This window comes from Periplaneta americana, chromosome 5 (assembly GCF_040183065.1).
Source record: "Periplaneta americana isolate PAMFEO1 chromosome 5, P.americana_PAMFEO1_priV1, whole genome shotgun sequence".
Taxonomy (NCBI): Eukaryota; Metazoa; Arthropoda; class Insecta; order Blattodea; family Blattidae; genus Periplaneta; species Periplaneta americana.
In genome coordinates, this window is record NC_091121.1 from 57,308,663 (window position 1) to 57,323,543 (window position 14,881).

At 36.1% G+C, this 14,881-nt stretch overlaps 1 protein-coding gene across 1 annotated transcript in view; it reads left to right on the forward strand.

Moving 5' to 3' along the window:
• Positions 1-1,961: 1,961 nt before the first annotated feature.
• LOC138699661 (protein takeout-like) overlaps positions 1,962-14,881 on the forward strand; it is a 39,691-nt gene continuing 26,771 nt past the window's right edge. The window contains exons 1-4 of the mRNA XM_069825702.1: positions 1,962-2,118; positions 7,670-7,765; positions 9,513-9,660; positions 13,739-13,872. Of these exons, the coding sequence (XP_069681803.1) occupies positions 2,052-2,118; positions 7,670-7,765; positions 9,513-9,660; positions 13,739-13,872 (445 nt within the window). The 5' untranslated portion in view covers positions 1,962-2,051. The remainder of the gene's footprint in view (positions 2,119-7,669; positions 7,766-9,512; positions 9,661-13,738; positions 13,873-14,881) is intronic.

Below are 14,881 nucleotides of genomic sequence, written 5' to 3' on the forward strand. Positions count from 1 at the left end.
ATATGATTTCATATAGTCCTGAACATGCTCTATCATGCTGCGAAGTCGGTTTGGGTCTAACTGTATTAAATCTCCTTCAAAAGATTGCATGAACATGAGTGTTCGTGGCAAACAGTATTATGTCCACATCTTTGTCATCGTCTAATCGTATTCTGTCCAAAAACAATTAATATTTTTCATTGTAAGTTTGCGTGTCAAGTTTCCTGCACTAAGAAAAACTAGCGCCAATTTACAGTGTTGTCTTATTGTCGACCTTTACGTATATCAATTCACCGATGCTGCAGTCCAGTTGTGGATGTGATATCCGTGAGCATGGAGAGAGAAGTGCCTATAGGTGGGAATAGCAGAGGAAGCAGGAAAAAAGTGAAGAAGAAAACAGCACGACAGCAACAAAGTGAATTTCGGTATAATATTTTTACTACTCGTATATTTTTTAATTAATAGATGTTAGGACACTTATTTTCATTAAAATACTGTTTTCTACAATAATCTTGTAATGTTCAATAGGGTATCCTTGTTTCAATCTGCAAAACACAATGATAAGGATCTGATTTAACACTGTTCGAACCACCATGCCAGCATAGGGTACGTCGGTGCCACTGTTGTGTAATTCCCCCACATGATATACTGTACACAGGGTTAAGGAAAGGGGTTTCTCAACAAAAAATAAAGCTGATCAAGATCGTTAGCATTAATGAACATTACCTTTGTGATTGAATATTACATAGGAGTAAACCAAGGAGTGTCACCTACTGCTTTCACAATGACTTTGATAGAACATTTACAAATATAGAGGAAGAAATGATTTTTTACTTTTTATCTTCACGTCAAACCGTATTATGTCCTTGATATTTCCTGAATTTCAGGACAGTCTGAAGTAAAAGTGATTTCAAATATAACTGATTCTGATAAATTAAGTTCTTCCAGTAATTAATAATTTTTAGTATTTTACTTTACCTCCCATAGTCGGCATATAAACAGTTTTGATTACTTCCTGAAAAAATTACATCAGTGGACTTAATAAGGTTTAGAATGAACCTCCTCAATATGCCCACATTCAATTTTATATATAACTCGAAGAGAGTATAGCATTTTAGCCTACAATTTCATTACTTATAATTAACAGAAAAATGCATTGATTTATACGTAGGTGGATGGTCGGAAGGAAACGATTCCTGCCAGAGTCCTTCATTACATCTAGCAGGGGGCACTTGGCAACATATGATATATTAAATAACGCTAAATTCTGTGACAGTGTGGGAAAATTTATGGCGAAAGTTCGACAGGTGAGGGGGAAACTGGCCGAGAGGGAGGGAGCCGAGGAAATAAGGGAAAGAGTTATTTATTAGTGTTGTGATGAGTAGTATTAACACTGAGCGAATGAGGTAATTAGGGGATAATGTTCTTTTTGTATTAATTGTGTCTTTTTTTCTATCTGTATTTGTGTGTTTTTTTTCAACTCTTACATTTATTTTATTTTTATTATTTTTTGCGAAATTTGGTATAGTTGTAATTGTGACAATTAATGATAACGGTAGCAATAATAATAACTGTTGTTTTACTATTTTATTATTAGTAGTATTATTTTTGTTTAGAAGTTTCAAACTGTGCATAGTTATAGCGCGAATGGCCGTACGAGCTCGTGCGAAGGAGTTTGTGTACATGAGTTTGTATAATTTATTATGCATCAATAAATACACTTTATCTATTTATCTACTTATAATTAAATGAAAACTTCCGCAGGCAACAAATTCGTTGCGTTACAAAACCTGTTTCACATACCCTAAAACGTTTTTTCAAGTGCATACCAAAATCAGTAATATTGGCAACTCGTTAAACCTGTTCTGAAAACATCCATGCTAAATTATCTTAGTAGCTGGAAGTTCTAAAATATGAATTAAAAGTACAAAAAAAATCAGCTAATTCGTGTGTTTGGGTTGACGTCATTTTCAAATCAAGGCCACTAACAACAAGACAAGGACTTGAACAAAGCTTATAAATGTAGACAGACGCTGGGTGCTGGTGGCTGTTCTGTTCGGTACTACACCACCATGAGGCTGATCCTGCTGGCTGCCACACTGTGCCTGGCGGACGCTGGGCCTCTGGCTCCTCAACTACGTAAGGCTACGTTCCATCTCTTCATCTTGTAAACGACTAGTAATACAATTCAGGGCTTTCTTCAGCAAATCTTAATTTTTCGCATTCTCTGCAGACCTAATTCTAAATCAACTAATGTCTAGTTAAACAAAATGTAAATTGAATTCATTTTCATTATTTGAAAGATCCTGTATATTGCATGCCGGTCTAAAACTTAGTTTCTGTAATTTAGAATTTACTTTTCTATTTGCGTCTCGTGTAGTAACTGCAATTGGAACAATTTCTGCAAACATATTGAACTTCAAATAATTATTTTAATTGGAATACTATCATTAGCGGATGTTGATGAAACGTCATTTTTTTCTTTTAACTTAAAACCATACATATTAATATAGTAATTCATTTTATAACAAAACTAAAAATGCAATTTTCATGTTTTCATTTTTACCATCTTGGTTCGATAGTTCATTAAAATTAATTTTGTCCAATTCTTATTGGTTTTATAGCACTTTTTAAAATTTTATTTTATTTTCCAGCAATTTTACATTTAACTAGCAACGTTGCCGCTTTTCTTCTTTATAAAATTTGTCACTGCTAAGAAAACTAAGCTTCAGTCCAATAAGCTGACAAAGAATGTGGTTAGGGTAGATTTTACCTGCAAATACGTACAGAGTTTTGTGCATGTTACTACATAATTTATTAATCGCACTATTCAGCTCGCAAGGAAGTAAAAAAAATCCATCCATGGAAGTTGTTTAAAATTTCCTTTTATGTCGAGAGTGAACAAAAGGTAGGCGGCAGAAGGATAATGGGAAAAGAAAATGGTTTGCAAATTTTTACTTGTGATCAGTTGAGATCTACAGATACGTAAGAAAATAGCCTATCTATAGTGGGATAAGATATAACTTTATTGAAAAGTTTAAATAATTTTGTTCTGAATATAAACTGTATGCGGTGTGAGAAGAGACAGTTATCATTGACTCAATTCAGTGCCGAATGAAAATGATTGTACATAAATGCATATTTTGTGCTTTACATTCATTCAATATAAACTGTATTGCATAAATGCATGTACAACATATTATTGCCATATATTATGTAATACATTACTGTTTCTACTACTTAAATGTTTATGACGGGCCAGTTTCAATCGATAAGATAGAAAATTAACATTTTTTAAATGATTCATTCTTATTATAGTTGTGTAATTGTATTAATTGATAATAACTTTTTTTTAATGCAAGAAATCAGAAACAAGAGAGTGATTTTGATTTCTTTAAAAAACCATCCGCTCTTTTGTGTCTATTATCTGCCCATATACAATACCTGTGTTTAATCTACTAATAATTCTGTGGTGATTGGACAGAACATGATAAATCCAAAAATGGCCCTTTTTTACCTGAAAGCGCAGCCCTATATAAGAATCAGTTTTCTTTCATTTGGTATAGCCGTGATATCACCATGTAATCTTATGTTATTTTCATTCACATTTGTATGTAAACTAGAATTATGATTTGAATAGGAAAAGTCAAAATAAAAATGCTTGTATCTCAAAACAGGTATTTGGAGTTATGTTTTGACCAAACATCACAGAATTTTCTAAGATCTTTTTAATTTAATTCCTAGCGCATTTTTATTCAAATGCGAGGACATTTTATTGGTCATTTTCAACTATTTTTAGGTTATCGACATCTGCTCCCTGACTATCATTAGTTGTAAATGGCTTTTCAGCCCTATGCGAGTATACTTGGAATAATCAAAATTGTTTCCTAATTTTTCATTAAAGTTGGGTTACAATTCCTTTTTAGTTTGTATTGTGGGATGCAAATTAGTTCATAAGGCATAGCAAGTAGTCACAAGTAGTCAATGACATGTCTGTTCTGAGGTGTAATTATGTAACAAATCCTAATCTTCCTGCTTCTGTCCCAAAAAAAGTCTTAGCTTTTGTTGTTTTGACTTAATGAAAGATCTATTCCCTAATATCATAAACATTATTTTGTGAAGCTCTCTAGTGTTTTCATGAATAATTGTATAGATGATCCCTGTTGCAGATCGCAAGGGAAAGTTCAATAGGACCTCTCGCAAGAAGTTGGGTTTAGTTCGTAACAGGCCCCCAATAGCCTATATGTGTGGAAGATGATAACATTTATGCTACTTCATTTTAAGCCCGATTATTAGTTATCTACTCTCTGATCATGGAGTCGATATGAATAGTGCTGTGGTTATCAAGTATTAATATAAAAGAGATAGTGCAGGTATCGGTGTCAATATCAGTGACATGATTCTTCGAGCATTACCTGGTAGTTACAGTCAGTACACGACTAGTCGTGTCTCAAGTTTAAACTACACGATGCCCACATGACTTAACTGGGCCCGCAGATTAATTTTACAAGACGACCTATGTTAGCAATTGTCACACGTTAATATTTCGTGACAAATTCATACGAGTCTTGTTAGACGGCAATTGTCTCTTGGCAAAGCACTCACTGCCTTTGGATGGAATGAAATTTCGGAAGGGGTACATTACAACTGTTGTGCGACCGTCACTTAGATCGCACCGTTTGCTAGCCGGATGGCTGCTGCGTTCGTCTTCTGCTCATTCTCGTCAGGATTTCTGACACCACCATTGTACACAACAATGGAAAACTACTTTTCGGGAATAACTGGAGCTCTCAGGATACTATAGGGAACTAAATGGCTACTAAACTAAGTCTGAAAATGATTGCGTTATTGTACACTACTTGATTTATTCTATATTTACAAAAATATACAAAGTTACTTACAGGGTATTTCATCAGATGACGCCATGCCGCTTCTAAGTCTCTCAAATTCACACTCTCTACCAGTCTTCTCCAACTACCCAACTGCCTCACGCATCTCCTCACCAACACTTTTTATGTTTCGGTACCCGTTTCCCGCCCGGGGTACCGACCACCCATCCACCAAGTGAGATGGTCTTAAAACACTTTTGATTTCACGTACTTACAAATATCGTCTTAATCAATCATTTCTTACATTTACTTTTGATTTAATGAGATTACGCGCAAGAAAAGAGTCCGAACAATGCGTGACATAATTTAACCAATTAAAATGCATGCTTTGTCCTACTGGACCAATGGGATTGGGCCAGCAATGATCTGAAGCGTAAGAATACTTTCGTTGTAGGCAGTGATTTTACCACACGCCCGACAAGACTGTCTATACCGCTGGCTAAGCATCTCAAGACCGCTGACACTGTTCCTGGTTCCAATTTAATACTCCACAGGAAATCATGCTACAGGGCGTTCTTTAGCCCTGGGGCATAACACAACCAACCACTGCGACTTTTTAAGATCTATAGCGCTAACCCTCAAGCTATGCGCGTTCCCAAACCCATACCGGCTGACTAGACTAGGGTTCGCTGCGTATCCAGGTTTCGATCAAGCAACCCCCCTCGTCTATAGGCCAGCCCCCTCCGTGTGTCGACAGCCGGCATTTGGGAAATGCTATGGAAAGATGAAATTGAGAAATGTTGACGGAATTATGTAGATGCCTAATATGGGAAAAAGGAAGAATCCCGATAAAAAAAAAAAAAAACAAAATGTATGATATTATTAAATATGCAAATTTAAAAACAATTTTATATGTAATTCTTATTAATAATTTTTAATCTTTATTTTTCAATTTGAGAACGGTTTTTTTTAATTTTTAAAGAGTTTTTTTTTTTTTTTTAAATTTTAAAGTTTGTAAAAAAAATTAAACTCCTGCAATATGTAATATGGAGTTTCTTCACCATATATATAGATATCCACACATTTGTCTGATGATGCCCATAAGAAGGGGCGAAACCGTTCATGTGCAATAAGATGTATTAGCAAAAATAACATTGTTCACATTTTAATAAATAAGTCAAAGACGGAAATATCAAACTTTACTTTTTGTATTTTTTATTATTATATGACTTATTGAAATACACACAAAAATGAATTCAAATTCAAATTCTAATAAGAATTCAATTTATAATGATGTATTAGATATAATTCAGCTCAAGTCTTCAACCAATAGTGGTTATCTTCGGGTTGGAAGCTCAAGTCTTCAACCAATAGTGGTTATCTTCGGGTTGGAGTAGAATTACAAAGTGAACACATTTAATTATACAGTAACAAGTTCCTGTCATATTATATTGGATTGTCATCACTCTGTGTCGTGAGTAATATAAATTCTACATTTGTCTAACTTTTGTCTATTAACGTCTGGATAGTTCAGTGCCAGAACGCCAGGCTTATAAGCCAGCGCGTCAGGGTTCTTGTCGATCGATCCATCCTGAAGTTAAAACTTATGTTGGGCAAGCCTGTGGTTCAGGAAAAACGGGGGTTTTCTCCGCGTGTTCTGGTTTTCTGTGACATTCCAACAATTACTCCCCACATCGTCACCATAATCAACAACAACGTTAATAAAATTACGAGTGTAATGTAGACCCACTGCCTGTGATGGACTCTAGATAGCCTCCGACGAATAAAGTGATCTACACTTCAAGGCACTACCGACATCTATGAGCCACGTTCATAGAGTCCGCGCGAATAATGGCAAGTTAAGGGCCCTCAATTGCCAAAAAAAAAAAACACTGATCTGTTAAGATTGAATTGCCTTCACCTTCGAGGAAAGGAACACAGGACGGAGCATAAGCTTGAAATGGTGGTATCAAAAAGGTGTACTAGTATGGCCGTCAAATTGAATATTTCAAATGTGTAGTCACGTTCAGCAGGTGTTATTTTTTTTTATAAATAAGCTTAATGTTCTGTTCGGATCAACTGTAGAATATGTCAGTTGATATGTCCGCCTATTCTTTAACATATGAAGGAGAGCCAACATTCTTCTTGATAAAAGAAAGAATGTGGAAATGAAGTGTTCAGGCAATGTCACAACCATAAGACTTTTAATAGATATGCAGTGAAATGTACATTGATATAATAATGTGCTAATACTTCTGTTACCTCCACATCCATTCTAAACCCTTTTACACATGACCAAAACCGATAGTAGCAATTGGATATTTGGAGGTATTTCGCTGAGCATTATGGGGCGTAGAAGGCTTGGTTTGACGTCATATCCGTCGCACCGATTTCAAGCATACTTTAGGCTACCTCCTTTCTTTTTATCCTCTCGGTTTCCGACGAATTAAATGGTCTACAATTTTAGCACTAGCAACATCTATGAGCCAGGCTCGTACAGTCGAGGAGAATAATGGCCCTACTATTGCTAAAAAGAAAAAAAAAAAAAAAAGGACTGATCTGTTAAGAGTGATTTACCTTCACTGCAAGTTTTTGTAGGCCACAGTCGACAGACTGCGAGGTTGCGAGTTTGATCCCGGCCCAGGTCGAGGGCATTTAAGTGTGCTTAAATGTGACAGGCTCATGTAAGTAGATTAACTGGCATGTGAAAGAACTCCTGCGGGGCAAAATTCCGGCACACCAGCAACGCTGATACAACGTTGTTAAGTACAACATAATGTTTAATTAATTTAATTAAGACAGTTTTCAATACATCATGGTTAGTTAGAAGGGGAATAACAAATACTTGTATTTTGTTACAGCTTCGTACTTGAAAGTCTGTGCGCACTTAGATAACCAGGAGTTTGACAAATGTGCGGCGAAAAGTGGCAGAGAAGCGATTCCGCACCTCGTCAAAGGTAAGTAAGAAGCAATTTACGCTGTTCACAAATCAACGAAAATACTAACACGGATTCTACTCACCTTCTTGGTACACTACCTGAATTCCTGTTTTCACATTCTCTCTGATTCCAGTTAACAGTGTTTTAACAGGGCTACTACTAAACTTTGTAACATATTATGCTGCATTCTTACGAGTTGGCTAACTTCGTAATTGTTGTAGGTATTATCCCTTAGACGTCTGGTATAATTACATTTACTTCTATTTGTATGATGATTTAGCTATCTTATAAAACAATGAAACTTCTGCAGAATAGATTAAGTAGCAATTCCTACAGTTACAGATGTATTCTTATGTTTGACTTTAAGTGACCAAAATTGTGCAGTTAAAGCAATTCAACATAAAATGATAATTGTACTACGAGGTACAATTATAAAATTAGTAAAATTTCTCTGTTAACATTTAATTGACACAGACTTCAGAATACCGGTAACTTTATTGTGTATGCCATAAGATGCACGCGAACCTCCGAAATAGAAATCAATAAATTTCTGGATAACAAATTTTTGCTCAACTTCTACAATAGGCCTATTTTTAACCTCTTAACACTTCTAGGCATGACTTTCCTATGAAACTTTGTAGAAAAACATCGCCTATGAAAGTGCACTCCTAAGTATTTCATAATGCACTGTTAAATACAAAAATTCCTTTTTCCTAGCAGGTTAATTTCCCTAAAAAATTATAGTCTCCTATACTCTGACCAGCGAAAGAATAAAGTGAAGTAAACCACAGAACAACAATCGATCTGTTCACATGGCAAAAAACGAAAGATCCACTGCTAATTGAGGGGCTTAGAACAAAAAGCAGGTAAGTGACATTATTTAAAAAAATGAGGTAAGTGCGTGTTGTGATAGCCCAAAAGGATGTTTCTTTGGGGTAAAATCAGGTAAGTGATCATACTGTGCAGTGCTGCTATATGGGCATCATTTTACCAAACTAGTGTATAATATTTCATTGCATGTAGAACTTTAACTGTAATATCCTCAAAACTAGGTTTCCGTCACTTACCTGTATTTTGTTCTAAGCCCCTCAATTCAGAGAGCCCAAGACCATGTAAGGTACCACCGCTATGGAGTAACGGTTATCAAGCAAATGTGGCTTTCAGGTATAGCTCCTATGAAGCTGATTTGAATAATTCCAAAGGAAAAATTTTTCCGGGGTCGGGTATCGAACCCGAAATCTTTGGCTGAGCACGATTATGCTCTACTGACTGAGCTACCCAGGAAATCTACCAGACACTGACTCAATTTTTCATTTTATATGCAATAACAGAAAGAGAAAACCACAATTCAATGCACACAGTTTCTGTGAACTCAATGTTGGGTCTTGATGACCTGTCAGCCCACTCGAAGTACGTGAATGTCTGGCTGGGTAGCTCAGTCAGTACAGCGTTGGTGCACTCAGCCAAAGCTCCCGAGTTCGATACCCGGCCCCGGAATAATTTTTCCTTTGAAATTATTCAATGGTTAGCATGTCTGACAGTGAAACAAACGGTCCGTGAATAATAGCTTTTCTAAGCGACAATATATCTACTTTTAGAATTGGATTTGAAACACTACTTTTGCATATCACATTGATAACGTGCATTTCTGTGATTTTCTCCAGCATTATAATACTTTCTCCTTGGACTGTCTTGTGCTAAGTAAAATAGACATAAACTTTTTGCTACAGCGAGTTATAGTGAAGTTCCTGTATTTTTGTTTCAGGTGACAGGAAATTAAAGATACCGTCATTTGATCCCTTCGAGATCACAGAACTGAAAATATCGAATGGACAGGGAAGGGGACAAATGAATCTGACCCTGAGAGACATCAAGCTGCATGGGTTGAAGGATGCGTACCTGCATAACACCACGTGAGTCACAGTGATGAATAGAGGGCGGATCTGTGAGCGGTTAGAAAGCGACGCGAGCAGTAGCAGCACAGTCCATGTATACGACGCTAGCAGTATATACAGTCACGAAGCACAATACGTAGTAAATATGCATCCATAGATAGTTGCTAACCACTAAGATCGCTAATATCGCCTCATTACAGACAATGCGAAATAGTACCGGCACAGTCTTATTGTTCCTAGCACCCTCACAACTCAAGCTTCGTGACTGTATACTAGTCCACGCCTGCAGAACCCGTAAGTTGGGGGATGATCGATTTCCGCGTAGAGTTGTTTACATTCTCTACCCCTGCAAAAGTCCATCAGTGGCGGCACTGCAATTTTCAAAAAGGATTGTAATAAATTCATTGTATTTATAATGCGTTATCTCGTTCCAAGGTTAACAATTATGCAAGATTTCCTGTCGGTAGTTTCTTTGAGATTTCTTTGCACCTAACCTGCTTTAGATTTTCGAAAACTTTCCTCCTCTCATCACCTACGGAAACATAAATTTATAGCATTTAAATAATGAACCTTGAAAGTCACTATTAATTTCAATTCAAAATGAACACAACGAGTGACGTTCTTAATTTAACAGTATATAAATAAATAATCAATATTCAGTTCGTAATATTGAACTTACCCGAAAGTCTGTGCATTCCATAATTCTTAAGGGGACACTTAACTATATTTTGGAACTTTTTTCCTATTTGATCAATCTTTTTCAAATTTGTAGAAAAAGTTTAATATACACATGGAAAGTAACGTGCAAAATCTCAGCTCATTAGATCCAATACTTTTCAAAATAAAAAATATTTCAATTTTTAATCGATCATTAATTGAAATATCACTTTTAATTATCATTTTTCATTTTTTGGCTTTGTGCATTTGACTGTGACTTCTCAATGAATAGGGGAAGAATTCTATGTATTGATTTAGTTCTGTCACGTAAATTAGTGTAGAAATTTAATTTTTCTTTTCTATGACATTTTTTTCCAATTTTTAAGTTGAGTGTCCCCTTAATATGGGCTTTGTTGAAATGTGGTTCAATATTGAAATTACGATGCAAATAAATTGGATGGGACACAGTAAACAAGCTATTCTTTCGTCTTCAACAACAAAATAATCATATTCCCATTTCCTTTGGAAGTAGTATTTCTTCACTGGTTTAGATTTTTCCATGTTCCAGTTCTCTTTAAACTGCAGTACGCGTATTGTGTATTTATTTATTTAGTTATTTATTTGGCTGGAGTGCGTTACAATGTTGAATGACAGCATTGACATCCGGTCATATAGCTATCACTCACTTATCAACGTACAATTCATTAATCGTCCTATTACTAGTAAAACCAGTTAAGACCAGTAATACAAGTTTTGTAAAAACAGGAATTAATACTTTATTAATGCACAAAAAATCATAATAAATTCTTCAAATAAAGTAATTGATTTGTTGTCTGCAGGCAACATTTCGGACTCATTTCATTTTAGCAGAATACAGAGCACGGAAAGACAAACCGGGACCTGTAGGCTACTTAACTTATTTTACGCAAAAAGTGGACTTAATCGGCTTTACTAGTAATAGGACGGTATATACAAAGGTAGATCCTTTTACATTATATGCACACATACATTTTAAAATTTATTTTACATGCCTTTTAACTTATTTATTTCCCTCATTCATTTTTCTCTTACTTTCTAAAGGTATGTTCCTAAGGATTTTATTATATATTCATTTGTAATTCTTGATAGCGTATTGTATACCTGCCGCCGCGAGAAAGAATGTTGATGCAGCCGAGCGTAACTAAAACGTCATGACCGCACTGGTAGAAAAGGTGGGTGGGGTAAGAAGGGGTAGTAAAGCTGTCGCACTGAGGAGCTACAGTTCTGCAGGTCTACACTAGACTGTGGCAGTAGCAACACTACTATAGTACGTCCGCTCAAATGAGAGCCACTTGCACCTACCTTGAGCCTCCCGCGTCAGGTGTTTCAGTCTTGAAGCTCGTAGCTGGTTGCTGGTACGCCAGCGCTGTTGACAGATCTAAGTCGGTGCTCCGAGAACAAGTTCATATAGTATTCGGTTTCAGACGAGCCTTCAAATATAATGCAGTTAGTTCAGAACAAGGCAGAGGACAGTAAATGTGTATTGTGGCTTTTGTGTTCCATATAATATACTTGTAAATCAAAAATAAAATAGCTCCGACGTCAAATAAACTTCTCAATGCAATTGCGTAATAAAACACAAGCTATCCCATATGAGGTTTAGCATCAAAGAAATACTTTAATGGAACTATTACATTCAATGGGGTTTAAATATAAAATTCATGGATCTCAACGAGCAGCAATGGAATCATTACGAATACAGACGTGGCGTTCTTCATATTTACGGGATATGGAATATTATCGACAACTGGGTTATGAAGAAGTATACTTAGACGAAACATGGTATGATACTCATGACAGAGTAAAGTGTCGTTGGTCGGATGGATCAAGTTATTGTGATGACAATTCTTCTTTAGGTAAAGGAGAACGAATGGTAATTTTACATGCGGGGGGAAGAAATGGTTTCATTCCAGGAGCATTATTCGTTACCCACCAAAGTATGTGTGATGCCCCGGCTGATGAATTCTAAAATCTATGAAGAATGGTTTGAGCAATGTTTGCTAAAACGGTTGGAAGAATCGTCTGCCATCGTTATGGTTAATGCCCCATACCATTCCCGTATTGTGAATCCTGTACCTATCACTAGGTCAACAATAGATGTCACTAAAACATGAAAATAACATCCCTTTGCCCACGCCAGTCCCAACAACAAAGTTACATCTACTAAAAGAGATAAAACGTAGCCATTACAGAAAAAAGATGTAATTGACGAACTATCATCAAAGTACGGCCATGTTGTACTACGACTGCCCCCCCTACCATTGCCATAGAATTCGTTTGATCGGAACTGAATATAAATGTCCGGCCAGAAAATGGATTGGGAAACAAATCTATTCAAGAAGTACGTGATTTAATAGTAAATGTAATGGATGACATTAATAATAAAAAGCATTGGGTAAAGTACATCGAACATGTAAAGACAAAATAAAGTGATTATCGCTCCTTAAAAACTAGGTTGGAATCTTGTGTAATTGATTTAAATAGTGACTCAACGGACTCTGGATAGGAGATGTTCGTGTTTTATTTTTGTATTTACAAGACGTACACGAAGGTTCACTTCGGTCTTTAGAAGGGAGAGATGGCAACGCAGCGCTGTTTATATGGAACCTGCTCGGAGTCGTGTGCCTACTTGCTCCCTGCGGTAAGTGTGTCCAATCGCACGTTCCAAGAGGCTCTTATTTGATCGGACGTACTATAACCTCGATGCACTACGCGCACAGATCCGTCCTCTAGTGATGAATTATAAATAGCTCAGTTGAAATTAGTTCAGGGACCGGTGACACGCAAATACATAGTTTTATTAGAAAATACAGAGAGGCCCAAAAATGTTTGAACACACTCGCAAAATATCTGCGTAAAAACTTTACAACTGCAGTTACACATATAATAGGGATGGTTATGAGAAATGTTCAACAACTAGGTCTACTATCACAAGGCAAGGATAACAAGGACAACATAAAGAGTATGGAGTGAAGACAAGAAGAAAAAGTCGAAAACAAAAAGTATGAGACTGAGGCAAGGAGAACAAGAGGAAGACAAATAAAACAAACGAAGTGCAAGAAAAATAAGAAAAACACAATGAGAACAAGGGAAATACAAAAAAAGAAAAGGACAAAGAGAACAAGGGGAATAGAAAGAGAACATGGGGAACACAAAAGAAGCAATAGCGATACGACAACAAAGTGAATACGAAAAGGGAAGGAGAACAAGGGCAACACAAGAACAAGGTAAATACAAGAATAACAAGGGAGAGGGTTGTATTTTTATGTGATAGTCAAATTCCAAGTTATCCTATACCTCCTGATGAAAGTGCTATGCTTTTGATCATATTATGTGACATATAAAAATGTGTGAAACTATACATTTACAAAAATAAGATATGATTCCAATGTTATTTCAGATCTGACTTCAGTAAGGGCCACTCTGCCTTCGCGCTCACAGTGCCTGAATTGAAGATGCTGGGTATGTACGACATATCAGGACAGATCCTTCTGCTACCGATAACAGGGACAGGACACATCAACATCACTCTGGGTACGTAGAAATTTGCACACGGATTACGCAAGGCTAGTCACAAATGAAGCACTGCTTTGTGTTATGGCATAAATTGTATATTCATCTCAGGGGCGTAGCGTCCACGGATGTGTAATTTTAAAGGAAAGATTTTTTATGTGTAGACGGGTAAGTTAATTATTATTCTCTTTTTATAATATTTCGTTATTTTGTGTTTATATAATGTTTGACTCGGGATGCATTTTACCCCGCCGCGCCGGTGATGTGAGGTGTTAGCTTCCGACTATCTTCTTGTGACAATGGGTTGCTGGGAAAAAACGGGAGACAGAGATAAAATGGAGCATAATAATAATAATAATAATAATAATAATAATAATAATAATAATAATAATAATAATAATAACTTATTTATTTCATCTGGCAGAGCTAAGGACAGTAGGCCTTCTCTTCCGCCCAGCCAGACTCTAATTCTAATTGAATCCAATTGCTTACATAGTTATTACATTAATATCTGAAAGTAAATAATGAAAGTTGGATAACTAATGTTAGTGTGACAATAATAAACATTGGTAAGAAATAGTTATAATAATAATAATAATAATAATAATAATAATAATAATAATAATAATGGGATAATTTAGATAATTATCTGTGATATATATAAAACCATTAAACATTGAGAAACAAGAATTGTTAGAAAAATATTTCGTTAGCCTATTCTTAGATTGGTTTGATGTCTGACAGTCCCTGACATTACTCGGTAGGGAATTCCAAAGCCGAGGAACAGCCACAGTGAAAGAAGATGAATATGAGGATGTTCGGTGGGAGAGAATGGATAATATTGAGGAGTGTTGTGATCGTGTGTCTAGGTTATGACGCGTGGATAAAGTTTGAAAACGAGACGCAAGATAGACAGGAGTGGAGAAATGCAATATGTGAAAGAGAAGGGAAAGACAGTGGATTTTCCTACGATCTTCTAGACGGAGCCAGGAGAACATTTCGAGCGATGGTGTTACGTGATCAGCCCGGC